At 41.8% G+C, this 27935-nt stretch overlaps 1 protein-coding gene across 1 annotated transcript; it reads right to left on the bottom strand.

The window, feature by feature from the left end:
- Positions 1-27930, bottom strand: PEX11G (peroxisomal biogenesis factor 11 gamma). The gene is made up of 5 exons (XM_082261355.1): positions 27768-27930; positions 24308-24496; positions 6136-6314; positions 2004-2054; positions 1-433 (listed from the first exon to the last, which is right to left on the bottom strand). Exons 1-5 carry the CDS (start codon positions 27828-27830, stop codon positions 208-210), a joined length of 708 nt encoding a protein of 235 aa, XP_082117481.1. The 5' UTR covers positions 27831-27930; the 3' UTR covers positions 1-207.
- Between the last annotated feature and the right edge of the window lie 5 nt (positions 27931-27935).

The raw sequence follows: 27935 nt of genomic DNA, 5'->3' as shown, positions 1-27935 counted from the left end.
TAGTCAAGCAAATTACTAGGATACCTGCATTGCAGGACATGCCGACTACTACCGTGATTGTGCCTAAATAGCAATTCGCTTACCACACACTGATTATTTATATCAGCATTTAAGGACAGTGGATCAGTCCAGTTTTAGAGAAACATAGTTCAGGCAGAAGGCAAGGTGAACCCACAAGGTTTTAAGCCCACTCTTGTGTTCCTTATCTCATACACCTGCAGCACTTCCCCCAACAGCAGTCTGGTAGATCCCAATCAATGATGAGATTGTCCCCATCAGACCCACCAACCATGTAGGAAAGCAACCACCCCACAGAAAACCAGGTGGCATCCAGTGGATGGCATTAGTCAGATCGGAGAGGCAGCTGACGATGCACAACATCTCTGACCTTATCTGAAATTTGATTTCACCCCAGCTTTTTGGCATACCACTCCTGCAAAAAAAAAAAAAACACAATTGCATATCAAAAAAACATTATATATATATATATATATCTATATATATATATATATATACACACACACACACACACACACACACACAATATGTTTCATAAAGGAGCAGGTTGTTAATTCTAACAACAATCGGGGCAGGTTTTCTATTCTCCTTCATTAACTGTTCCTGCTGCGGCTGTCCTATAGCTATGTGATAATTGCCAAATCCAGTCTTAAAGTGATTGTAAAGTCTCATTTTTTTTCAATAAAAATAACAAACATAATATACTTACCTGCCCTGTGCAGTTGGTTTTGATCCTCCTCTTCTCTGGTCCCTTTTCGGCTCTCCTGGCCCCTCCCTCCCTTTGAAGTGCCTCCACAGCAAGCAGCTTGCTATGGGGGCACCCGAGCCAAGTCACAGCTCCATGTATCTATGCAGACACGGAGCTGCGGTTCGGCCCTGCCCCCTTTCTCTCCTAATTGGCTAACTGACTTTGATTGACAACAGCGGGAGCCAATAGCGCCACTGCTGTGTCTTAGCCAATGAGGAGGGGAGTCCTTGACGGTTGAGACAGTCATGGACATCGCTGGATCGAGAGGGGGCTCAGGTAAGCATTAGGGGGGCTGCTGCACACAGAAGGTTTTTTATCTTAATGCATAGAATGCATTAAGATAAAATAAAAAAACCTTCTGACTTTACAACCCCTTTAATGGCCTTTAATCTCCTTCATGGTGTGCAGGTGTCTGGCACAGCCAATATTTTCTGTGGCCAGACTCAACACATGCACTGTTAATAAAGCATATTTAAACCCAAAACAAAAATGTAATATATTGCAGCTTACCAGTTACATATGTTGGCTCTATTACTTTACTCTTTTCAGGCTTTTGCCTTTATTTTTACATGGTAATCCTGCAAATCCTGACCCTTTGGTAATCTCAATTACTTGGTAATTCATGAGATGAGAAGTCATTTACACAAACAAAAAAGGGAAGATAATGTTCAGGAAGTGACAATTACTGCATTTCTGGCAAGATAAAGAGATATTTTCTGTTCTTGCTAAAAACAATATTTTCCCGAAAAATAAAATATTGCAGCCACATCTAAGGAATGGTAAGATGCTATATATTATTTCTGTTTTTTTTTTTTTCGTTTGGGGGTCAGGTATGCTTTATGAGGTATGAGTGTCGAAGTAGAAGGATTTTGTAGGGACCTGAGCATGCCAGACCAGGTACACTTGGCTTTTTGAGTGTCACAGTTATGCCCCTCTATTTTTCTGAATGTGCTCCTAGGCATGGGTTCAAAGCAAAGGAATTCCAGATTCATCCTAAGAGCAAAAAAATTCTTGCTATACATATGGCTAATTGCCTAAACGAAATATGTCCCTAGATCCATTATTGATCTTAACACCACACCCTGAAAACTACAAACTTTTGTAGGTGTCACACCACCAAAAAATTCCTCTTCCTGAATATTAAATCCAGAATTTTATGCATATGGTTAATCAGTCAAAACATTCAGAACATACCTTTATCTCTAAACATGCTTCAAAATAATTACAAGCAACTTACTCAGAATGCTTTCCTTTACTTCTTCTCAGTTTTAGTAAAATTCTTAAAGATCTAAATCAGAAAAAAAGAACAATCCAATAAGAAAAACCAAGCCTTGCATTAAACAAATTTAAATCAACCTATGAAAAAAAAAAAAAAGAAAATTGAAATTGTGTTGTCATTCCCAACCCCCTTCTAAAAAATGTAACTGCCTAGCTGTCACCCTGATCTTCAAGTCTTCCTACTTAGCGAGTCACTGAATGCTGAGCAAGCATTCAGATTGGGTGTTGCAACTTCACTATTCACATTCATCTTCCAGATTAGTGAATAAGTATTGAAAGGTGAATGCTGAGGATGATAGCCAAACAACTAGAATTTTCAAAAAGAGGCCAGTATGGGCAGAACAGTAATTTTTGCTATTGACAATCTTTACCGTAAATCTGTAGATTCCTGTGCAGAAACAATTTGCACGTGATACCTGTGTTCTGAACAGGGCACATAGAGAACAATCATGGGTGTCTGCAGGTAGGGTCGGGGGGGGGGGAATGCCACTTTACACCATCCTGTCTAGTCTGTTTAATAATCCTATGTGCCTGTGTGTATGTGTTTTAAAAAAATAAGCCGTTCTTTACCAGTTTTCAGAGGGTCGAGCACCGCTCACGTGACCCGTTGGCTTTCTCCTCTCCCTGTCTGACAGCTGCTTGCAGTGGGCGGGGCCAAGGATTCCTCACTGATGTCAGTCGGGAGGGGAGTAGAGAAGCGGAGGGTCACGTGAGCTATTAGTTGCGCTCTGAAAAGTTGTAAAGAATGGCTTATTTTAATTAAACACAGAAACAGGGGCACACAGGATTATTAAACAGATTGTACACAGGATATGAAACGTTAAATGAAACTACAGCAGCAGGAGCAGACAGGCAGGGAGAGAGGACAGAGGAGGACAGGAGGGCTGCGGATGACGGAGGCTAGTAAACTGACCACGGTTTCAGGGCTCAGCAGCCATTATATACCGTGGTCAGTTTACAGAGGGGAGGACATAGCCAGGCAGGATAAACCAGGTATTTCAGGTGATACAAGGGGCCAAATTACACAGCAAATCACTGTGCTGTATAACATGCTGTAAGGGAACAGGATAATTTTTTAGGTTAACAAATGCTTTAAAAATAAATGCTGCTGTTGGCTCTTTAAAAAGAAATACTCAAAATAAGTATGACTAAAGGGGGGGGGGGGGGGGGGGGAGTACTGCGCTTCAGGGAGGTAATTAGTATAAATTCAAATCAAATATCACAATTCATCACATAGGTTATACCATCATAAAAGACATCAATATGTGAGTATATAAGTGGTGCACCAGTGGGCTCCTTTATATTAAAGTGCTTGTGTGCATAAAATAATCCATACTGCAATTCCGATTGCATTGAATTCGGGATGGAGGTGATTACATTTGACAGTGCGAGACCATTCTATCTATTATTTGCCTGAACCCGGGTGGAAGACACCCATTGCCCGCCTTTGGTCCTGCACTGTCCTATTCTGACATACAGTGCATTGCAAAAGTATTCGCCCCCTTGAACTTTGACCTTTTGCCACATATCAGGCTTCAAACATAAAGATATAAAACTGTAATTTTTTTGTGAAGAATCAACAACAAGTGGGACACAATCATGAAGTGGAACAAAATTTATTGGATATTTCAAACTGTATATCGGCGCCATGCCTCCCGCCCACCACGTGTGAACGCCGTTTTCGGGGCTTGCACGGACTGGCGGTGGTTTCAAATCAGTGGTTGTGGTTGCCAGCTCCGGCTGGCTCTTACCACTGGACGGCATGTGTGCACCCGTTGCACCTCTGCCCTTATTACCACACACATCACTCTGGGACTGGACTTCTATGCTTATGCTGTGGGTTGTCAGGTGAGGATTAACATTATGTTTCAATTGCCACCTATCTCTGTTCCATTTCCTTCCCCGTCTTCTCACTATGGTGTTTCACTTCAGAGGGATGTGTTCTGTCCCCTTACCCTTTTCATTTGAGGCTCACCCTCCTTTTCCCTTTTTTCAGTCCACTCCTGGCTGACTTATCATCAACACTTTGTTTTAACCACCACTTTTCATCAATTGGTTTCCATTCATTGGTCTCCATATTACTCCTGAAGTTCAAACCCTGTTTTTTTATATTTTTACATATTCTTATATTGGTCATGTATCACTTCAGTGATACGGTACTCTATCTATATAATTAGCATCATAGCCAACCCAGTATACTTTTGCATACCTACCAAGATCAGACCCTTTTTCAACTCACCTCACCCTTTTTCTTTTTCCTTTTTTCCCTCACCATTTCACATCTGCTCACTGGCTTTCTAACAGCCTGGCGGCACTCTTTGGTGGCACTCTAGCCTCTCCTTTTCCTTTACTACTTGCCTTGGCTGGATTATTGTTATAAGTATCGAGACCCTACATATACATATATACATCTTTACTTTTTCTGATATCACTGCGTGATATATTAATCCTACTTTTATACTTCTTTGAGATGTATGTTCATTCATTTCCAGCCAATGCTATGCTATCAAGCAGAAGCTCTGTACTCTACAATCCACGTTTCCTCGCCTGGCTTCCCATTTTGTTCGCCATATTTTCATGTCCTGTCAGCTCCCGGATTAGACTCTGGCAACTCCTTCCTTATGGTAGCATGCATCCATAATTTTTCTTTGGGCCGCATGTGAGTGCGATTTCCCCACTTGGGTTTTACATACAGATGTTGTAATCTCACACTTGCTGGTTTACCTCATGCATATTAACATGTTGTTTATTGTTTTATTCATAGATATGCTTTATCTCATATATACTCCTGATGAGTGAGCTTACCAAAGACTCTAGAAATGCGGTGAGTTTCAATTCAATATATGATTTCAACACATGATATATATTTGTACTATTGATATTATTCTACATGCCTATTGTGCTGTATATTTATGATTGCTGTTATATTTATTGTATGGTTGTATGAATAAACCTGCCATGGTACAGTCATGGTTACTTATTGTCATTACCTCATTTAAAGTCCAAAAGGGAACCCCTTTTTTTCCTATTGCATTGAATTCGGGATGGAGGTTATTACATTTGACAGTGCGAGACCATTTTATCTATTATTAAAATAATCCATACTCATCATAAAGATTAAAGTGCAAACTAAATAAGGTGCTTATAAGTGTAGCCAGTGATATATAATAATTTTTAATTCATATAAAAAGACTGAAACTTATTATAATAAAGTGATGCGTGTGCAGAAAAATGTGCAAATAGTATCACAAAGCCCCTCCCCTCCATGACATTGTTGAAAAGGGGCGGCGCATGGGTGACCTTAAAATGATGCCCCCCCCCCCCCCCCCTGAAAAGAGTTCTGTGGACGCCCATGAGAACAATTGTTTTTTTTTTTGTACCCTTGCAGAACGCATGCAGAAAAACTGACCTCTCTGTATTATGATGGGAACGAGCCCTGCAGGTACGGTATACAGTTCTAGGATATGTCTGGCTAAAACTGCTAGAGGTTAAGAGCTGAACAAGGGGGCCCTAAAGTTAACCCATCCTGAATTACAAACATTGGAGTATTATTTACTCACAGCACTTGGCTCACCTTACCCAATGGCCAACTTGAACTTGAACACCGGGCAAATTAAAAATAAAAAACACCAATATGTTCAGGTGTGTGTTCATTAGGAAATCAATAAGTGTACTTTTAAAAAAGTAACTAGAGTAAGTACCCGAATTTGATTTGGTATCAGCCTCTTGCAGTCCCTTTACATTAAAGTTTAGGCTGGAAGCAGCACAAGAAGCCAATAATTTGTACTACAGAGCTAATGGGTTAACAAATAATATGCTGATAGGAGGGGGATAGAATAACGGACAGATGAGCTTCTTCTACTACTGCTCCTTCACCATAACTGTAATAGAGCAAAATCAGGTCAACAGGCTAACTGTGTGGCAGGCCTGTGTAATATATGGACAGAAATACAAACCTTGTTACAGGTAAAACAGCCTAGAGTTGAGTTTTAAAGTATAGATGAAATCCAAATGTTCCACAGCTGCGTGTTTTTACGTACAAAAGTACAAAAGTCCCGTTAAGTTATCTTTAAAGGTTTGAAGCAACATACCTTATTATTCCTACTAGAAGTGAAAGACCCCAAAGGGCAGTGCTCGCAGTCCACCAAATATCAGATTTGGTGCGAATCACCCCAGCATCAGCAGCCCAGGCCACATGCTCACACGGGTAGTAGAGCTGATCAAATATGTTACCAAGGACAGATATCCATCGGATAAGACGGTCCTCCTCCTGGTCAAATTTATATAAATAAAGAAATACTGTCAGTTAAAGAGTTCACAATAAATGTGGAAATATTAGGAAACTGAGGTTGCTTCTTTTTCTTTTCATGTAGCACACTAACAGTTTATGTACAGTTGTAATATCTTGGAATATTTAACTCTTTGCAAAAATGCATTAAAGGTAATACTCAGTGTAATGTGGGGCAGGAACTCAGGTGATTTAACTCACAGGCCCCATGCACACTGGTTAATTGTACACAAATTCCACAATGCATACTAAACGTAGGATATTTTTCATACGATTCTGGAAAAGCTTCCTGGTTGCTTAGCTACGTATCAGATAGAGCAAAACAAAAAGAATGGCAGCCAGGCTTTTTCCGGGTTATTTTCGCGTTTCTGATCATGCGTGGTCTTTGTCTATCGATTTTTAGCAGACGCATACTGTACTGATTAAACGATTGTTGTACGTTAGTCTATCGTACGACAAATGTTTTCGTGTATGTCCCTTCGGATTTTGTTGGACGAAATGTCCTGATCAGCTGTCGAAAGCTTTGTACTAACGATCAGATTATCATGCGATCAATTCAAAAGCGATTTTTTTCCTAAGATTATCTGATCGTGTGAATGAGGCATAAGGCCCTGTTCACACCAGAGCGTTTTTCAGCTTGTAAAACGCTCATCTCTGAAGTCTCAAAATGCCCAACAAGTAAAAACCCATTAATTTCAATGGCCCCTGTTCACATATGAGCATTTTGTTGCCTGGAGCAAAACGCCTGAAGCTCAAAAAAAGTACATGAGCTTCTTTTTTGGCAGATTACAAGCGTTTTTGTTAGATGTCAATGCCTCCAAACACCTGCAAAAAACGCCTGAAAATGATACACTCAAGGTGTGAATAGAGCCTAAAGCCTAGTACACACGGGCAGTAGAGCTGCATTACTAATCGTTAAAAAATCACGTTCTCGCTTATCCCCCCCGTCACGATCTTCAAACAGCATGCCCTTGATTCTTGCAGAGCCGTTCTCTGCTCACTCACAAGCTGTCAAAAAAAAAAAAAAAAAAGCCTCCGCAAATGTTTGTCAACATTGTTAAGGCTGCTAGATAACTATAAACACAATGCTTTACAATGTATCATTTGGTTCTTTTAGATTAAGGCTCCGTTCACATGTTAGCGTATGGATCACGGGCAGAACCGCCGCGGTTCCGCCCGCGATCCGGAGATTATTGCAAATCGCGGGACGCCTGTGCGTTGCCCGTTGATTTGCAATAGACCCCCAAACGCTGAGCGATGTTGCCGCGATTTCCGCCTGCCGAATCGCGGTAACATCGCGCAAAAAAAAATTGCAGGACGCATCACGACCAAAAAAGTACAAGAGCTTCTTTGGAGTGTAACGCGTCCCGCAATTTTTTTTGCGCGATGTTACCGCGATTCAACAGGCGGAAATCGCGGCAACATCGCTCAGCGTTTGGGGGGCTATTGCAAATCAACGGGCAACGCACAGGCGTCCCGCAATTTGCAATAATCTCCGGATCGCGGGCGGAACCGCGGCGGTTCTGCCCGTGATCCATACGCTGACATGTGAACGGAGCCTTAAGGAATGAACTTCTGTCTGTAAGTGACGGCAGTTTAACCTCTTAAAGACTTAGGATCCATGTACACGGGACGTTGTAAATGGCCGTTTAGGAGCAGTTGGGTGTTTTTTTCAGAAGCCCCTGAACCCATCTACATTTTATCTTATCTGTCCATGTACACAGGGTCGTTTACAGTCATTTGCAGGCAGTTGAGTTCAGGGACGTTTTTTGGAACGCAATTATTTGCGTTCGAACGTGTGTTTCCCAGCGTTTCAAACGCAGAAATGCGGCCAAACGTGATGAACGTACGTTCAGCCACGTTATAATTTTTTTTCTTCCATTCAAAATCAATGGTTCCCTATGGGAGCCTATTGATTTGAATGGAAGTCGCACCGCAAGTCGGATGAGGATGATCCCACTTGTGGCGCGACTTGCGCAGTGAGAATCTTGAGGGGGAACTCCACGCCAAAAATGGTAAAAAAACTGCGTGGGGACCCCCCCAAAATCCAAACCAGACCCTTATCCGAGCATGCAGCCTGGTAGGGCAGGAAGGGGACGAGCGAGCGGCCCCATCCCCCCTGGACCATACCAGGCCACATGCCCTCAACATGGGGGGGGTGTTGGTGCTTTGGGGCAGGGGGAGCTCTGCACCCCCCACCCCAAAGCACCTTGCCCCCATGTTGATGAGGACAAGGGCCTCATCCCCACAACCCTGGCCGGTGGTTGTGGGGGTCTGCGGGCAGGGGGCTCATCGGAATCTGGAAGCCCCCTTTAACAAGGGGGCCCCCCAGATGCCGGACCTCCTCCCTATGTGAATGGGTATGGGGTACACTGTACCCCTACCCATTCACCCCATAAAAGGCAGTGTATGGAAATAAGGACAGGAGTCGTTTTGGAAAGTTTACTAAAAATCTTCATCTGTTCTTCTCTGCTCTTCTCCCTCTACTGGTCTTCTGCTCCTTTGCTGTCTGCTCTTCTGCTGTCCGCTCTTCTGCTCTTTTGCTGTCCGCTCTTCTGCTCTTTTGCTGTCCGCTCTTCTGCTCTTTTGCCCTTGGCTCTTCTCTTCTTCTTCTTCCTCCGGTCCTCCTCCGACGATGTCTCCTGTGATTATGCCGGTCTCTGCAGCTTGTTATATAGCCATTGTGGGCGTGGCCCCCGATGACGTCATCGGGAGGCCCTGCCCCCTCATGTCGCAGATGACGTCATAAGTTAAGTCCCAGTAGAAACTGGGTTAAGTCAGATAACCACCCTGAAACCTACTCTATATTGAATTATATGTCATTATTTTTTAATGATATAAAATAATCTTTAATGACAGAATCTGAGAAAATAAAAATGTACCATTTTATCTTACATGAAAAGAAAAAAAAAAAAAAAAAAAGGTATTTCTAGGATTTGAATTCCCGCACTTCATTTTTACCAGTTACATTAGCGCTAAAAAATAAGGTACAGCTTTTGATGACAAAGAAGTAGAAAAAGTTTAAGCAACACAGTTAAAGCGGAGTTCCGGCCTCATTTTCTTCTTTTCTGATTCCTGTAGGAAAAGCATGTTAAAAACAATAGGACATTCATTTTTTTTTGGGGTCACCTACCTTATTTTAGGGGCATCTCTGTCCGACTTCCTTCCTCTGCGGCCGCGGCCCCAGATGTCACTTCTGGTTTCGCATTGCGTCCTGGGAGATGTGAGTCATCCATCCCAGGATGCAATGGGATAGGCCGGCCTCTACTCCGATTGCCGATCGCAATCTACAGCGCATGCGCGATATTGCGATTGGCATTCTGGGTAGCCAGAAACCAGAAAGAGGGACACAGCGGGGGACACAGCGGCTTCAGACGCCCACACCGGAGATGGCCGCGCTCTTCAATCAATTTTACAGCTAAGATTTTATCTATATTAATTTACTGTACTGTAATGTGGGAATAGTATTAATGTAATTGGGTATAGTTAAGGATTAGGGGGTTATTTTTATCCCAAAAATGTGTATGTGGCCGGAACTCCGCTTTAACTGCCTAAAAAAAAAAAAAGAAAAATAATAAAAAAATAAAATCTGTTCTTAGCAATAGAAGAGCCCTGGTAGCCTATTCCAATGGCCTTTGTTTCTTTAGTTTGCCCCATTCTAGAAATGTGGCCTTTGTCAGACTCTTCAGCATTAGACGCTTTCTGGAATGTCAGATACCTGTGTGCTGCAGTTCTATCCCTTAACGTCACAGCTGTGTACTGTCTATGATGTCTGAGGATGTACACAACGTACAGTGGGAAATCTAACACTTCCAAGTGTGGAATGCTAAAGAGTCTGGAATGGAGAGACAAAATACATAGAGTCCCAGATAAGTGGGCATAAAGAGAGAAGACAAAATACAAATGGGGCCCAGATAAGTGGGCATAAAGAGAGAAGACAAAATACATAGGGTCCCAGATAAGTGGGCATAAAGAGAGAAGACAAAATACATAGGGTCCCAGATAAGTGGGCATAAAGAGAGAACACAAAATACATAGGGTTCCGGATAAGTGGGCATAAAGAGAGAAGACAAAATACATAGGGTCCCAGATAAGTGGGCATAAAGAGAGAAGACAAAATACATAGGGTTCCGGATAAGTGGGCATAAAGAGAGAAGACAAAATACATAGGGTCCCAGATAAGTGGGCATAAAGAGAGAAGACAAAATACATAGGGTCCCAGATAAGTGGGCATAAAGAGAGAACACAAAATACATAGGGTTCCGGATAAGTGGGCATAAAGAGAGAAGACAAAATGCATAGGGTCCCAGATAAGTGGGCATAAAGAGAGAAGACAAAATACATAGGGTCCCAGATAAGTGGGCATAAAGAGAGAAGACAAAATACATAGAGTCCCAGATAAGTGGGCATAAAGAGAGAAGACAAAATACATAGGGTCCCAGATAAGTGGGCATAAAGAGAGAAGACAAAATGCATAGGGTTCCGGATAAGTGGGCATAAAGAGAGAAGACAAAATACATAGGGTCCCAGATAAGTGGGCATAAAGAGAGAAGACAAAATACATAGGGTTCCGGATAAGTGGGCATAAAGAGAGAAGACAAAATACATAGGGTCCCAGATAAGTGGGCATAAAGAGAGAAGACAAAATACATAGGGTTCCGGATAAGTGGGCATAAAGAGAGAAGACAAAATACATAGGGTCCCGGATAAGTGGGCAGAAAGAGAGAAGACAAAATACATAGGGTCCCAGATAAGTGGGCATAAAGAGAGAAGACAAAATACATAGGGTCCCAGATAAGTGGGCATAAAGAGAGAAGACAAAATACATAGGGTCCCAGATAAGTGGGCATAAAGAGAGAAGACAAAATACATAGGGTCCCAGATAAGTGGGCATAAAGAGAGAAGACAAAATACATAGGGTCCCAGATAAGTGGGCATAAAGAGAGAAGACAAAATACATAGGGTCCCGGATAAGTGGGCATAAAGAGAGAAGACAAAATACATAGGGTTCCGGATAAGTGGGCATAAAGAGAGAAGACAAAATACATAGGGTTCCGGATAAGTGGGCATAAAGAGAGAAGACATAATACATAGGGTCCCAGATAAGTGGGCAGAAAGAGAGAAGACAAAATACATAGGGCCTCAGATAAGTGGGCATAAAGAGAGAAGACAAAATACATAGGATTCCGGATAAGTGGGCATAAAGAGAGAAGACAAAATACATAGGGTTCCGGAAAAGTGGGCATAAAGAGAGAAGACAAAATACATAGGGTCCCAGATAAGTGGGCATAAAGAGAGAAGACAAAATACATAGGGTTCCAGATAAGTGGGCATAAAGAGAGAAGACAAAATACATAGGGTCCCGGATAAGTGGGCATAAAGAGAGAAGACAAAATACATAGGATTCCGGATAAGTGGGCATAAAGAGAGAAGACAAAATACATAGGGTTCCGGATAAGTGGGCATAAAGAGAGAAGACATAATACATAGGGTCCCAGATAAGTGGGCATAAAGAGAGAAGACAAAATACATAGGGTCCCGGATAAGTGGGCAGAAAGAGAGAAGACAAAATACATAGGGTCCCAGATAAGTGGGCATAAAGAGAGAAGACAAAATACATAGGGTCCCAGATAAGTGGGCATAAAGAGAGAAGACAAAATACATAGGGTCCCAGATAAGTGGGCATAAAGAGAGAAGACAAAATACATAGGGTCCCAGATAAGTGGGCATAAAGAGAGAAGACAAAATACATAGGGTCCCGGATAAGTGGGCATAAAGAGAGAAGACAAAATACATAGGGTCCCGGATAAGTGGGCATAAAGAGAGAAGACAAAATACATAGGGTTCCGGATAAGTGGGCATAAAGAGAGAAGACAAAATACATAGGGTTCCGGATAAGTGGGCATAAAGAGAGAAGACATAATACATAGGGTCCCAGATAAGTGGGCAGAAAGAGAGAAGACAAAATACATAGGGCCTCAGATAAGTGGGCATAAAGAGAGAAGACAAAATACATAGGGTTCCGGATAAGTGGGCATAAAGAGAGAAGACAAAATACATAGGGTTCCGGAAAAGTGGGCATAAAGAGAGAAGACAAAATACATAGGGTCCCAGATAAGTGGGCATAAAGAGAGAAGACAAAATACATAGGGTTCCAGATAAGTGGGCATAAAGAGAGAAGACAAAATACATAGGGTCCCGGATAAGTGGGCATAAAGAGAGAAGACAAAATACATAGGATTCCGGATAAGTGGGCATAAAGAGAGAAGACAAAATACATAGGGTTCCGGATAAGTGGGCATAAAGAGAGAAGACATAATACATAGGGTCCCAGATAAGTGGGCATAAAGAGAGAAGACAAAATACATAGGGTCCCAGATAAGTGGGCATAAAGAGAGAAGACAAAATACATAGGGTCCCGGATAAGTGAGCATAAAGAGAGAAGACAAAATACATAGGGTTCTGGATAAGTGGGCATAAAGAGAGAAGACAAAATACATAGGGTTCCGGATAAGTGGGCATAAAGAGAGAAGACATAATACATAGGGTCCCAGATAAGTGGGCATAAAGAGAGAAGACAAAATACATAGGGTTCCAGATAAGTGGGCATAAAGAGAGAAGACAAAATACATAGGGTCCCGGATAAGTGGGCATAAAGAGAGAAGACAAAATACATAGGATTCCGGATAAGTGGGCATAAAGAGAGAAGACAAAATACATAGGGTTCCGGATAAGTGGGCATAAAGAGAGAAGACATAATACATAGGGTCCCAGATAAGTGGGCATAAAGAGAGAAGACAAAATACATAGGGTCCCAGATAAGTGGGCATAAAGAGAGAAGACATAATACATAGGGTTCCGGATAAGTGGGCATAAAGAGAGAAGACAAAATACATAGGGTCCCAGATAAGTGGGCATAAAGAGAGAAGACAAAATACATAGGGTCCTGGATAAGTGAGCATAAAGAGAGAAGACAAAATACATAGGGTTCTGGATAAGTGGGCATAAAGAGAGAAGACAAAATACATAGGGTTCCGGATAAGTGGGCATAAAGAGAGAAGACATAATACATAGGGTCCCAGATAAGTGGGCATAAAGAGAGAAGACAAAATACATAGGGTTCCGGATAAGTGGGCATAAAGAGAGAAGACATAATACATAGGGTCCCAGATAAGTGGGCATAAAGAGAGAAGACAAAATACATAGGGTCCCAGATAAGTGGGCATAAAGAGAGAAGACAAAATACATAGGGTCCCAGATAAGTGGGCATAAAGAGAGAAGACAAAATACATAGGGTCCCGGATAAGTGAGCATAAAGAGAGAAGACAAAATACATAGTGTTCTGGATAAGTGGGCATAAAGAGAGAAGACAAAATACATAGGGTTCCGGATAAGTGGGCATAAAGAGAGAAGACATAATACATAGGGTCCCAGATAAGTGGGCATAAAGAGAGAAGACAAAATACATAGGGTTCCGGATAAGTGGGCATAAAGAGAGAAGACATAATACATAGGGTCCCAGATAAGTGGGCATAAAGAGAGAAGACAAAATACATAGGGTCCCAGATAAGTGGGCATAAAGAGAGAAGACAAAATACATAGGGTCCCGGATAAGTGGGCATAAAGAGAGAAGACAAAATACATAGGGTCCCGGATAAGTGGGCATAAAGAGAGAAGACAAAATACATAGGGTTCCGGATAAGTGGGCATAAAGAGAGAAGACAAAATACATAGGGTTCCGGATAAGTGGGCATAAAGAGAGAAGACATAATACATAGGGTCCCAGATAAGTGGGCAGAAAGAGAGAAGACAAAATACATAGGGCCTCAGATAAGTGGGCATAAAGAGAGAAGACAAAATACATAGGGTTCCGGATAAGTGGGCATAAAGAGAGAAGACAAAATACATAGGGTTCCGGAAAAGTGGGCATAAAGAGAGAAGACAAAATACATAGGGTCCCAGATAAGTGGGCATAAAGAGAGAAGACAAAATACATAGGGTTCCAGATAAGTGGGCATAAAGAGAGAAGACAAAATACATAGGGTCCCGGATAAGTGGGCATAAAGAGAGAAGACAAAATACATAGGATTCCGGATAAGTGGGCATAAAGAGAGAAGACAAAATACATAGGGTTCCGGATAAGTGGGCATAAAGAGAGAAGACATAATACATAGGGTCCCAGATAAGTGGGCATAAAGAGAGAAGACAAAATACATAGGGTCCCAGATAAGTGGGCATAAAGAGAGAAGACAAAATACATAGGGTCCCGGATAAGTGAGCATAAAGAGAGAAGACAAAATACATAGGGTTCTGGATAAGTGGGCATAAAGAGAGAAGACAAAATACATAGGGTTCCGGATAAGTGGGCATAAAGAGAGAAGACATAATACATAGGGTCCCAGATAAGTGGGCATAAAGAGAGAAGACAAAATACATAGGGTTCCAGATAAGTGGGCATAAAGAGAGAAGACAAAATACATAGGGTCCCGGATAAGTGGGCATAAAGAGAGAAGACAAAATACATAGGATTCCGGATAAGTGGGCATAAAGAGAGAAGACAAAATACATAGGGTTCCGGATAAGTGGGCATAAAGAGAGAAGACATAATACATAGGGTCCCAGATAAGTGGGCATAAAGAGAGAAGACAAAATACATAGGGTCCCAGATAAGTGGGCATAAAGAGAGAAGACATAATACATAGGGTTCCGGATAAGTGGGCATAAAGAGAGAAGACAAAATACATAGGGTCCCAGATAAGTGGGCATAAAGAGAGAAGACAAAATACATAGGGTCCTGGATAAGTGAGCATAAAGAGAGAAGACAAAATACATAGGGTTCTGGATAAGTGGGCATAAAGAGAGAAGACAAAATACATAGGGTTCCGGATAAGTGGGCATAAAGAGAGAAGACATAATACATAGGGTCCCAGATAAGTGGGCATAAAGAGAGAAGACAAAATACATAGGGTTCCGGATAAGTGGGCATAAAGAGAGAAGACATAATACATAGGGTCCCAGATAAGTGGGCATAAAGAGAGAAGACAAAATACATAGGGTCCCAGATAAGTGGGCATAAAGAGAGAAGACAAAATACATAGGGTCCCAGATAAGTGGGCATAAAGAGAGAAGACAAAATACATAGGGTCCCGGATAAGTGAGCATAAAGAGAGAAGACAAAATACATAGTGTTCTGGATAAGTGGGCATAAAGAGAGAAGACAAAATACATAGGGTTCCGGATAAGTGGGCATAAAGAGAGAAGACATAATACATAGGGTCCCAGATAAGTGGGCATAAAGAGAGAAGACAAAATACATAGGGTTCCGGATAAGTGGGCATAAAGAGAGAAGACATAATACATAGGGTCCCAGATAAGTGGGCATAAAGAGAGAAGACAAAATACATAGGGTCCCGGATAAGTGGGCATAAAGAGAGAAGACAAAATACATAGGGTTCCGGATAAGTGGGCATAAAGAGAGAAGACATAATACATAGGGTCCCAGATAAGTGGGCATAAAGAGAGAAGACAAAATACATAGGGTCCCAGATAAGTGGGCATAAAGAGAGAAGACAAAATACATAGGGTCCCGGATAAGTGAGCATAAAGAGAGAAGACAAAATACATAGGGTTCTGGATAAGTGGGCATAAAGAGAGAAGACAAAATACATAGGGTTCCGGATAAGTGGGCATAAAGAGAGAAGACATAATACATAGGGTCCCAGATAAGTGGGCATAAAGAGAGAAGACAAAATACATAGGGTTCCGGATAAGTGGGCATAAAGAGAGAAGACATAATACATAGGGTCCCAGATAAGTGGGCATAAAGAGAGAAGACAAAATACATAGGGTCCCAGATAAGTGGGCATAAAGAGAGAAGACAAAATACATAGGGTCCCGGATAAGTGGGCATAAAGAGAGAAGACAAAATACATAGGGTCCCGGATAAGTGGGCATAAAGAGAGAAGACAAAATACATAGGGTTCCGGATAAGTGGGCATAAAGAGAGAAGACAAAATACATAGGGTTCCGGATAAGTGGGCATAAAGAGAGAAGACATAATACATAGGGTCCCAGATAAGTGGGCAGAAAGAGAGAAGACAAAATACATAGGGCCTCAGATAAGTGGGCATAAAGAGAGAAGACAAAATACATAGGGTTCCGGATAAGTGGGCATAAAGAGAGAAGACAAAATACATAGGGTTCCGGAAAAGTGGGCATAAAGAGAGAAGACAAAATACATAGGGTCCCAGATAAGTGGGCATAAAGAGAGAAGACAAAATACATAGGGTTCCAGATAAGTGGGCATAAAGAGAGAAGACAAAATACATAGGGTCCCGGATAAGTGGGCATAAAGAGAGAAGACAAAATACATAGGATTCCGGATAAGTGGGCATAAAGAGAGAAGACAAAATACATAGGGTTCCGGATAAGTGGGCATAAAGAGAGAAGACATAATACATAGGGTCCCAGATAAGTGGGCATAAAGAGAGAAGACAAAATACATAGGGTCCCAGATAAGTGGGCATAAAGAGAGAAGACAAAATACATAGGGTCCCGGATAAGTGAGCATAAAGAGAGAAGACAAAATACATAGGGTTCTGGATAAGTGGGCATAAAGAGAGAAGACAAAATACATAGGGTTCCGGATAAGTGGGCATAAAGAGAGAAGACATAATACATAGGGTCCCAGATAAGTGGGCATAAAGAGAGAAGACAAAATACATAGGGTTCCAGATAAGTGGGCATAAAGAGAGAAGACAAAATACATAGGGTCCCGGATAAGTGGGCATAAAGAGAGAAGACAAAATACATAGGATTCCGGATAAGTGGGCATAAAGAGAGAAGACAAAATACATAGGGTTCCGGATAAGTGGGCATAAAGAGAGAAGACATAATACATAGGGTCCCAGATAAGTGGGCATAAAGAGAGAAGACAAAATACATAGGGTCCCAGATAAGTGGGCATAAAGAGAGAAGACATAATACATAGGGTTCCGGATAAGTGGGCATAAAGAGAGAAGACAAAATACATAGGGTCCCAGATAAGTGGGCATAAAGAGAGAAGACAAAATACATAGGGTCCTGGATAAGTGAGCATAAAGAGAGAAGACAAAATACATAGGGTTCCGGATAAGTGGGCATAAAGAGAGAAGACATAATACATAGGGTCCCAGATAAGTGGGCAGAAAGAGAGAAGACAAAATACATAGGGCCTCAGATAAGTGGGCATAAAGAGAGAAGACAAAATACATAGGATTCCGGATAAGTGGGCATAAAGAGAGAAGACAAAATACATAGGGTTCCGGAAAAGTGGGCATAAAGAGAGAAGACAAAATACATAGGGTCCCAGATAAGTGGGCATAAAGAGAGAAGACAAAATACATAGGGTTCCAGATAAGTGGGCATAAAGAGAGAAGACAAAATACATAGGGTCCCGGATAAGTGGGCATAAAGAGAGAAGACAAAATACATAGGATTCCGGATAAGTGGGCATAAAGAGAGAAGACAAAATACATAGGGTTCCGGATAAGTGGGCATAAAGAGAGAAGACATAATACATAGGGTCCCAGATAAGTGGGCATAAAGAGAGAAGACAAAATACATAGGGTCCCGGATAAGTGGGCAGAAAGAGAGAAGACAAAATACATAGGGTCCCAGATAAGTGGGCATAAAGAGAGAAGACAAAATACATAGGGTCCCAGATAAGTGGGCATAAAGAGAGAAGACAAAATACATAGGGTCCCAGATAAGTGGGCATAAAGAGAGAAGACAAAATACATAGGGTCCCAGATAAGTGGGCATAAAGAGAGAAGACAAAATACATAGGGTCCCGGATAAGTGGGCATAAAGAGAGAAGACAAAATACATAGGGTCCCGGATAAGTGGGCATAAAGAGAGAAGACAAAATACATAGGGTTCCGGATAAGTGGGCATAAAGAGAGAAGACAAAATACATAGGGTTCCGGATAAGTGGGCATAAAGAGAGAAGACATAATACATAGGGTCCCAGATAAGTGGGCAGAAAGAGAGAAGACAAAATACATAGGGCCTCAGATAAGTGGGCATAAAGAGAGAAGACAAAATACATAGGGTTCCGGATAAGTGGGCATAAAGAGAGAAGACAAAATACATAGGGTTCCGGAAAAGTGGGCATAAAGAGAGAAGACAAAATACATAGGGTCCCAGATAAGTGGGCATAAAGAGAGAAGACAAAATACATAGGGTTCCAGATAAGTGGGCATAAAGAGAGAAGACAAAATACATAGGGTCCCGGATAAGTGGGCATAAAGAGAGAAGACAAAATACATAGGATTCCGGATAAGTGGGCATAAAGAGAGAAGACAAAATACATAGGGTTCCGGATAAGTGGGCATAAAGAGAGAAGACATAATACATAGGGTCCCAGATAAGTGGGCATAAAGAGAGAAGACAAAATACATAGGGTCCCAGATAAGTGGGCATAAAGAGAGAAGACAAAATACATAGGGTCCCGGATAAGTGAGCATAAAGAGAGAAGACAAAATACATAGGGTTCTGGATAAGTGGGCATAAAGAGAGAAGACAAAATACATAGGGTTCCGGATAAGTGGGCATAAAGAGAGAAGACATAATACATAGGGTCCCAGATAAGTGGGCATAAAGAGAGAAGACAAAATACATAGGGTTCCAGATAAGTGGGCATAAAGAGAGAAGACAAAATACATAGGGTCCCGGATAAGTGGGCATAAAGAGAGAAGACAAAATACATAGGATTCCGGATAAGTGGGCATAAAGAGAGAAGACAAAATACATAGGGTTCCGGATAAGTGGGCATAAAGAGAGAAGACATAATACATAGGGTCCCAGATAAGTGGGCATAAAGAGAGAAGACAAAATACATAGGGTCCCAGATAAGTGGGCATAAAGAGAGAAGACATAATACATAGGGTTCCGGATAAGTGGGCATAAAGAGAGAAGACAAAATACATAGGGTCCCAGATAAGTGGGCATAAAGAGAGAAGACAAAATACATAGGGTCCTGGATAAGTGAGCATAAAGAGAGAAGACAAAATACATAGGGTTCTGGATAAGTGGGCATAAAGAGAGAAGACAAAATACATAGGGTTCCGGATAAGTGGGCATAAAGAGAGAAGACATAATACATAGGGTCCCAGATAAGTGGGCATAAAGAGAGAAGACAAAATACATAGGGTTCCGGATAAGTGGGCATAAAGAGAGAAGACATAATACATAGGGTCCCAGATAAGTGGGCATAAAGAGAGAAGACAAAATACATAGGGTCCCAGATAAGTGGGCATAAAGAGAGAAGACAAAATACATAGGGTCCCAGATAAGTGGGCATAAAGAGAGAAGACAAAATACATAGGGTCCCGGATAAGTGAGCATAAAGAGAGAAGACAAAATACATAGTGTTCTGGATAAGTGGGCATAAAGAGAGAAGACAAAATACATAGGGTTCCGGATAAGTGGGCATAAAGAGAGAAGACATAATACATAGGGTCCCAGATAAGTGGGCATAAAGAGAGAAGACAAAATACATAGGGTTCCGGATAAGTGGGCATAAAGAGAGAAGACATAATACATAGGGTCCCAGATAAGTGGGCATAAAGAGAGAAGACAAAATACATAGGGTCCCAGATAAGTGGGCATAAAGAGAGAAGACAAAATACATAGGGTCCCGGATAAGTGGGCATAAAGAGAGAAGACAAAATACATAGGGTCCCGGATAAGTGGGCATAAAGAGAGAAGACAAAATACATAGGGTTCCGGATAAGTGGGCATAAAGAGAGAAGACAAAATACATAGGGTTCCGGATAAGTGGGCATAAAGAGAGAAGACATAATACATAGGGTCCCAGATAAGTGGGCAGAAAGAGAGAAGACAAAATACATAGGGCCTCAGATAAGTGGGCATAAAGAGAGAAGACAAAATACATAGGGTTCCGGATAAGTGGGCATAAAGAGAGAAGACAAAATACATAGGGTTCCGGAAAAGTGGGCATAAAGAGAGAAGACAAAATACATAGGGTCCCAGATAAGTGGGCATAAAGAGAGAAGACAAAATACATAGGGTTCCAGATAAGTGGGCATAAAGAGAGAAGACAAAATACATAGGGTCCCGGATAAGTGGGCATAAAGAGAGAAGACAAAATACATAGGATTCCGGATAAGTGGGCATAAAGAGAGAAGACAAAATACATAGGGTTCCGGATAAGTGGGCATAAAGAGAGAAGACATAATACATAGGGTCCCAGATAAGTGGGCATAAAGAGAGAAGACAAAATACATAGGGTCCCAGATAAGTGGGCATAAAGAGAGAAGACAAAATACATAGGGTCCCGGATAAGTGAGCATAAAGAGAGAAGACAAAATACATAGGGTTCTGGATAAGTGGGCATAAAGAGAGAAGACAAAATACATAGGGTTCCGGATAAGTGGGCATAAAGAGAGAAGACATAATACATAGGGTCCCAGATAAGTGGGCATAAAGAGAGAAGACAAAATACATAGGGTTCCAGATAAGTGGGCATAAAGAGAGAAGACAAAATACATAGGGTCCCGGATAAGTGGGCATAAAGAGAGAAGACAAAATACATAGGATTCCGGATAAGTGGGCATAAAGAGAGAAGACAAAATACATAGGGTTCCGGATAAGTGGGCATAAAGAGAGAAGACATAATACATAGGGTCCCAGATAAGTGGGCATAAAGAGAGAAGACAAAATACATAGGGTCCCAGATAAGTGGGCATAAAGAGAGAAGACATAATACATAGGGTTCCGGATAAGTGGGCATAAAGAGAGAAGACAAAATACATAGGGTCCCAGATAAGTGGGCATAAAGAGAGAAGACAAAATACATAGGGTCCTGGATAAGTGAGCATAAAGAGAGAAGACAAAATACATAGGGTTCTGGATAAGTGGGCATAAAGAGAGAAGACAAAATACATAGGGTTCCGGATAAGTGGGCATAAAGAGAGAAGACATAATACATAGGGTCCCAGATAAGTGGGCATAAAGAGAGAAGACAAAATACATAGGGTTCCGGATAAGTGGGCATAAAGAGAGAAGACATAATACATAGGGTCCCAGATAAGTGGGCATAAAGAGAGAAGACAAAATACATAGGGTCCCAGATAAGTGGGCATAAAGAGAGAAGACAAAATACATAGGGTCCCAGATAAGTGGGCATAAAGAGAGAAGACAAAATACATAGGGTCCCGGATAAGTGAGCATAAAGAGAGAAGACAAAATACATAGTGTTCTGGATAAGTGGGCATAAAGAGAGAAGACAAAATACATAGGGTTCCGGATAAGTGGGCATAAAGAGAGAAGACATAATACATAGGGTCCCAGATAAGTGGGCATAAAGAGAGAAGACAAAATACATAGGGTTCCGGATAAGTGGGCATAAAGAGAGAAGACATAATACATAGGGTCCCAGATAAGTGGGCATAAAGAGAGAAGACAAAATACATAGGGTCCCGGATAAGTGGGCATAAAGAGAGAAGACAAAATACATAGGGTTCCGGATAAGTGGGCATAAAGAGAGAAGACATAATACATAGGGTCCCAGATAAGTGGGCATAAAGAGAGAAGACAAAATACATAGGGTCCCAGATAAGTGGGCATAAAGAGAGAAGACAAAATACATAGGGTCCCGGATAAGTGAGCATAAAGAGAGAAGACAAAATACATAGGGTTCTGGATAAGTGGGCATAAAGAGAGAAGACAAAATACATAGGGTTCCGGATAAGTGGGCATAAAGAGAGAAGACATAATACATAGGGTCCCAGATAAGTGGGCATAAAGAGAGAAGACAAAATACATAGGGTTCCGGATAAGTGGGCATAAAGAGAGAAGACATAATACATAGGGTCCCAGATAAGTGGGCATAAAGAGAGAAGACAAAATACATAGGGTCCCAGATAAGTGGGCATAAAGAGAGAAGACAAAATACATAGGGTCCCGGATAAGTGGGCATAAAGAGAGAAGACAAAATACATAGGGTCCCGGATAAGTGGGCATAAAGAGAGAAGACAAAATACATAGGGTTCCGGATAAGTGGGCATAAAGAGAGAAGACAAAATACATAGGGTTCCGGATAAGTGGGCATAAAGAGAGAAGACATAATACATAGGGTCCCAGATAAGTGGGCAGAAAGAGAGAAGACAAAATACATAGGGCCTCAGATAAGTGGGCATAAAGAGAGAAGACAAAATACATAGGGTTCCGGATAAGTGGGCATAAAGAGAGAAGACAAAATACATAGGGTTCCGGAAAAGTGGGCATAAAGAGAGAAGACAAAATACATAGGGTCCCAGATAAGTGGGCATAAAGAGAGAAGACAAAATACATAGGGTTCCAGATAAGTGGGCATAAAGAGAGAAGACAAAATACATAGGGTCCCGGATAAGTGGGCATAAAGAGAGAAGACAAAATACATAGGATTCCGGATAAGTGGGCATAAAGAGAGAAGACAAAATACATAGGGTTCCGGATAAGTGGGCATAAAGAGAGAAGACATAATACATAGGGTCCCAGATAAGTGGGCATAAAGAGAGAAGACAAAATACATAGGGTCCCAGATAAGTGGGCATAAAGAGAGAAGACAAAATACATAGGGTCCCGGATAAGTGAGCATAAAGAGAGAAGACAAAATACATAGGGTTCTGGATAAGTGGGCATAAAGAGAGAAGACAAAATACATAGGGTTCCGGATAAGTGGGCATAAAGAGAGAAGACATAATACATAGGGTCCCAGATAAGTGGGCATAAAGAGAGAAGACAAAATACATAGGGTTCCAGATAAGTGGGCATAAAGAGAGAAGACAAAATACATAGGGTCCCGGATAAGTGGGCATAAAGAGAGAAGACAAAATACATAGGATTCCGGATAAGTGGGCATAAAGAGAGAAGACAAAATACATAGGGTTCCGGATAAGTGGGCATAAAGAGAGAAGACATAATACATAGGGTCCCAGATAAGTGGGCATAAAGAGAGAAGACAAAATACATAGGGTCCCAGATAAGTGGGCATAAAGAGAGAAGACATAATACATAGGGTTCCGGATAAGTGGGCATAAAGAGAGAAGACAAAATACATAGGGTCCCAGATAAGTGGGCATAAAGAGAGAAGACAAAATACATAGGGTCCTGGATAAGTGAGCATAAAGAGAGAAGACAAAATACATAGGGTTCTGGATAAGTGGGCATAAAGAGAGAAGACAAAATACATAGGGTTCCGGATAAGTGGGCATAAAGAGAGAAGACATAATACATAGGGTCCCAGATAAGTGGGCATAAAGAGAGAAGACAAAATACATAGGGTTCCGGATAAGTGGGCATAAAGAGAGAAGACATAATACATAGGGTCCCAGATAAGTGGGCATAAAGAGAGAAGACAAAATACATAGGGTCCCAGATAAGTGGGCATAAAGAGAGAAGACAAAATACATAGGGTCCCAGATAAGTGGGCATAAAGAGAGAAGACAAAATACATAGGGTCCCGGATAAGTGAGCATAAAGAGAGAAGACAAAATACATAGTGTTCTGGATAAGTGGGCATAAAGAGAGAAGACAAAATACATAGGGTTCCGGATAAGTGGGCATAAAGAGAGAAGACATAATACATAGGGTCCCAGATAAGTGGGCATAAAGAGAGAAGACAAAATACATAGGGTTCCGGATAAGTGGGCATAAAGAGAGAAGACATAATACATAGGGTCCCAGATAAGTGGGCATAAAGAGAGAAGACAAAATACATAGGGTCCCGGATAAGTGGGCATAATAGCTCTCCTACAGCATGGAACTGCTACTTAGATTGCTTTATGTGATTGACAGAGGTACTTTAATGGGCTATCATCATACTGGTAAAAGATTTTAGGCAGTATATTGAGAAATGGCCTTCCCTGTATGCTGGCTTTTCACTAGGTGTTGATCAGGTAATATACATACAAACATATTGGTCTACTCACTTTTTTTCCTAGGCCATACTGAAACGAGTATACAAGCATAGACAGGTCATCAAACAGCCTCAGTACAGTCCGGCAGTGGCTTAGTTGTGAAGCTATAATGAGAAAGCTTTTTCCATACTGCTGTTTATCTCCATGCTTCTGTGTAATGACACCCCCAAGTAATTGGCAGCTGTAGCACAATGTTCGCATCTATGAAAAGAATATGCAAACATTCACAAGTATAGGACCTTTAAAAAAGAATCTCATCCAAAACATTATACAGTATTGTTATTAACTAAATGCTTCAGACTTTTAGGGCTATCTGCAGCTCTGCTAGTGAGATGTCCCCAGTGATAATGGTTTTACCAATCAGGAAGTGAGGAGAAATCTGCAAAAGCAGTAAAAATGCTTTATTGTAAAGAATCCCTGTCGACTTTTTCTTTGCAGTCTGTATCAGTGATAGAGATTTTTTTCTTTCTTCCCGCATGGTGAAACAGATAGCACTGTGACAATAAGGAAAGGGAAATCTCTTTACTGGAGCACTGAACAGCAGTGATCTACATGTTTTTTCCAGGTCAGTGACTCAGAAATATCATCATGAAAGCCAGACAGCTAGCATTTTTAGGATAGTGATGAAAGCAAAAATATTTTTACAACCATTTTTTGTTATTTCCACAAAAAATGTATTCCATGTGCATGACAAATGCCCCAAAGTAGCTCTAGAACCTTTTTGGTCACAGAGCGTCAGGTGTTTTTTCATCGTGCTATTTGTCGAGAGTCTGATACCTGTGCTTGGGGAGCTACTAACATTTAATGCCACTGCAAGCACCACTGCAACGCATGTGCAGCAAAAGGCACTCTTTTGTGGGTTTTGTTGTGCATTTAACCACTTGCCGACCGCCGCAAGTACATATACTGCGGCGGTCAGCCCCCCTGGGCAAAGTGACGTATTGATACGTTACTCGCCCACGAGCCTCTAGGGGGAAAGTGCACGCCGCCTGAGGCGCGCTCCCGCCCCCGCTCGTTCCCGGACATCGGAGCCACCGGTCACTAGCGATCTCCCGCTGGAGAGGGAGAAAGGCAGGTGGCTAATGTAAACAAAGCCGCCTGTCATTCTCCCTTGGTGTAACTGCAGAGATCATACGATCCTGCTATGTAGGATCGTATGTCTCTGTGGTTACATCACAAGCCACGCCCCTTAACCGTTAGACTCACGCCCCTAGGGACACACTTAACCCCTTAATCACTAATAAAGTTAACCACTTCCCTGCCAGTGTCATTTTTACAGTAACAGTGCATATGTATAGCACTGATTACTGTAGTAATGTCACTGGTACCCCCAAAAGTGTCAAAAATGTCAGTCAGGGGTCCGATCTGTCCGCCGCAATGTTGCAGTCCCGGAAAAAATAAATAAATAAATAAAAATAAAAATCGCAGGTGGCCGCCATTACTAGTTAAAAAAAATAAAACAATAAAAATGACATAAATCTTTCCCGTAGTTAGTACACGGAATAACTTTTGCACAAACCAATCAAAATCCGCTTATTGCAATTTTTTTTCCAAAAATATGTAGCAGAAAAACAAACTGGCCTAAAATGTTAAAAAATTTTGATTTTTACATTTTTTTTTCAGAATTTCATATTAAAAAATTGTGAAAAATATTTTTTCAAAATTGTCGCTCTTTTTTTGTTTATAGCGCAAAAAATAAAAAAAAAAAATCGCACAGGCGATCAAATACCACCAAAAGAAAGCTCTATTTGTGGGAAAAAAAGAACGTCAATTTCATTTGGGTACAGCGTCGCACAACCGCGCAATTGTCCGTTAAAGTCACGCAGTGCCGAATCGCAAAATAGGCTCTGCGCTTTGAGCAGCCAAATCCTCCGGGGCACTCTTTTGTGGGTTTTGTTGTGCATTTAGGAAATGTGTCCCTGGTAGGTGCTGGCATTTTCTCCTGTACTCCGGTCTTTGTCCATCTTCATTGGCTGGCATGACGTTCTTCCTGTTGCACACGCAGGTGTCAGTCATCTCCGCACACAGGGACCATGCCTGCTCAGTTTATGAAAGACTGTGAGCAGGCAGGTAGGTGGATTTTATCGCATATCAACCATTGCATATCTCTTTAGCACAAAAATCCTGCCTGCTCACAGTCTATTATAAAACACCTTCTGTTCCCCTATAAGTGTCTGCTAGATTTCACCTTGCATGCTGTAGGTTTTGCACATACACCTAAATGACTGAGTAAGGACAATATGAACAACAACCTGGGAGGTGTTTATTGAAAAATAAATTGGAGGGGGTACCTTTTGCCTTTAAAGAGGTTGTAAACCGATAATTTTTTTTTTATTTTCTTTACATCCTGAAAGATAAAGACATAATGAGCTAGTATGCATTGCATACTAGCTCATTATCAAATACTTACCTTAGAACGAGCCCTCGCCGCGCCGCTCTCTTACCTCTATGACGGGCGACATGTACAGTCGCCCATCTTCCGGGATCGCGGCATCCGGCCATCTGATTGGCCGGAGCCGCGGTGACGTCACTCCCGCGCACGGGAGCCAACGGTCACGGCACAGGGCTCTGAAGGAACGGTGTAACGTTAGAATTCCATACCCCGTGAAGAAACCATACCCTCGTCACTTCCTGTGGGAAACAGCTGAGCAGCGCAGCAGTGCGCATGCTCAGAGCCCCGGATACCTAATTGACAATCAAAGAATTTGACAAGTGTGCATGCTCAGAGGTTAGGAAAAACTCACGGCACTGTGTGAAATTTAATGCTTGCGGCGGGTACATTAAAACAGTTCGGCTGCAACATAATTCATCTCCTCTGCTATCGCTGTCACTTCCCTCATCTCCAGAAATAAATATAAAAGCGGCGGCAGGAGTATGAGAGGTAAATGACGGCGATCGCGGCTCCGTGATCCGCTTTTATATTTATTACCGGAGATCAGGGAAGTGACAGGGGAAGGAGCGGAGATGATTTATGTTGCAGTGGAGCTGTTTTAATCGAAGCGCCGCAAATGGAACTACCGTGAGAAATCCATACCCTCCGTAGGAGCACCGGAAGTGACGAGGGTATGGTTTTCTCACGGGTATGGTTTTTTCACGGAACAACGGCACGATCTGCCGTTCCTTCAGAGCGCATGCGCCAGTGACGTCACTGGCTGCATCAAATGTAAATATCTCCTAAACGGTACAGGTTTAGGAGATATTTACAGTACCTATAGGTAAGCCTTAGCATAGGCTTACCTATAGGTACATTTCCTGAGGAGGGTTTACTTCCTCTTTAATCTATGAGGGCACCCCTCACTAGGGTCCCTTTAAACCATGACACAGGTTCTGTGGCTGATTAAGATGGTAATTAAACTCAATTAGTGCATTATATCAGCCTCAGAACCTCTGTAATTAATGTGTCCTGGATTAAAGGGATGAGGTGGCAACCTTACCTCTAACCCCTGTCTAGACTGCCACAAGTCTCACTCACCAGTCTGTCTCTCCCTCTGTATGACTCCAACACATTCACCATTCCAGCTACTGCTTTGGCCATTGTGACAATCAGAGCAGGCAGTATTCTCCAGCAGCTTAGGACGGTATAAACATGATGAGCACACACAGACTGTGCACCTCACTGCAGGACTTCGGACATCCGCGT

This window comes from Pelophylax lessonae, assembly GCF_965119305.1.
Source record: "Pelophylax lessonae genome assembly, chromosome: 1".
NCBI classification, from domain to species: Eukaryota; Metazoa; Chordata; class Amphibia; order Anura; family Ranidae; genus Pelophylax; species Pelophylax lessonae.
Note: the sequence above shows the minus strand (reverse complement) of the source record. Positions and strands in the feature narration are given on the sequence as shown.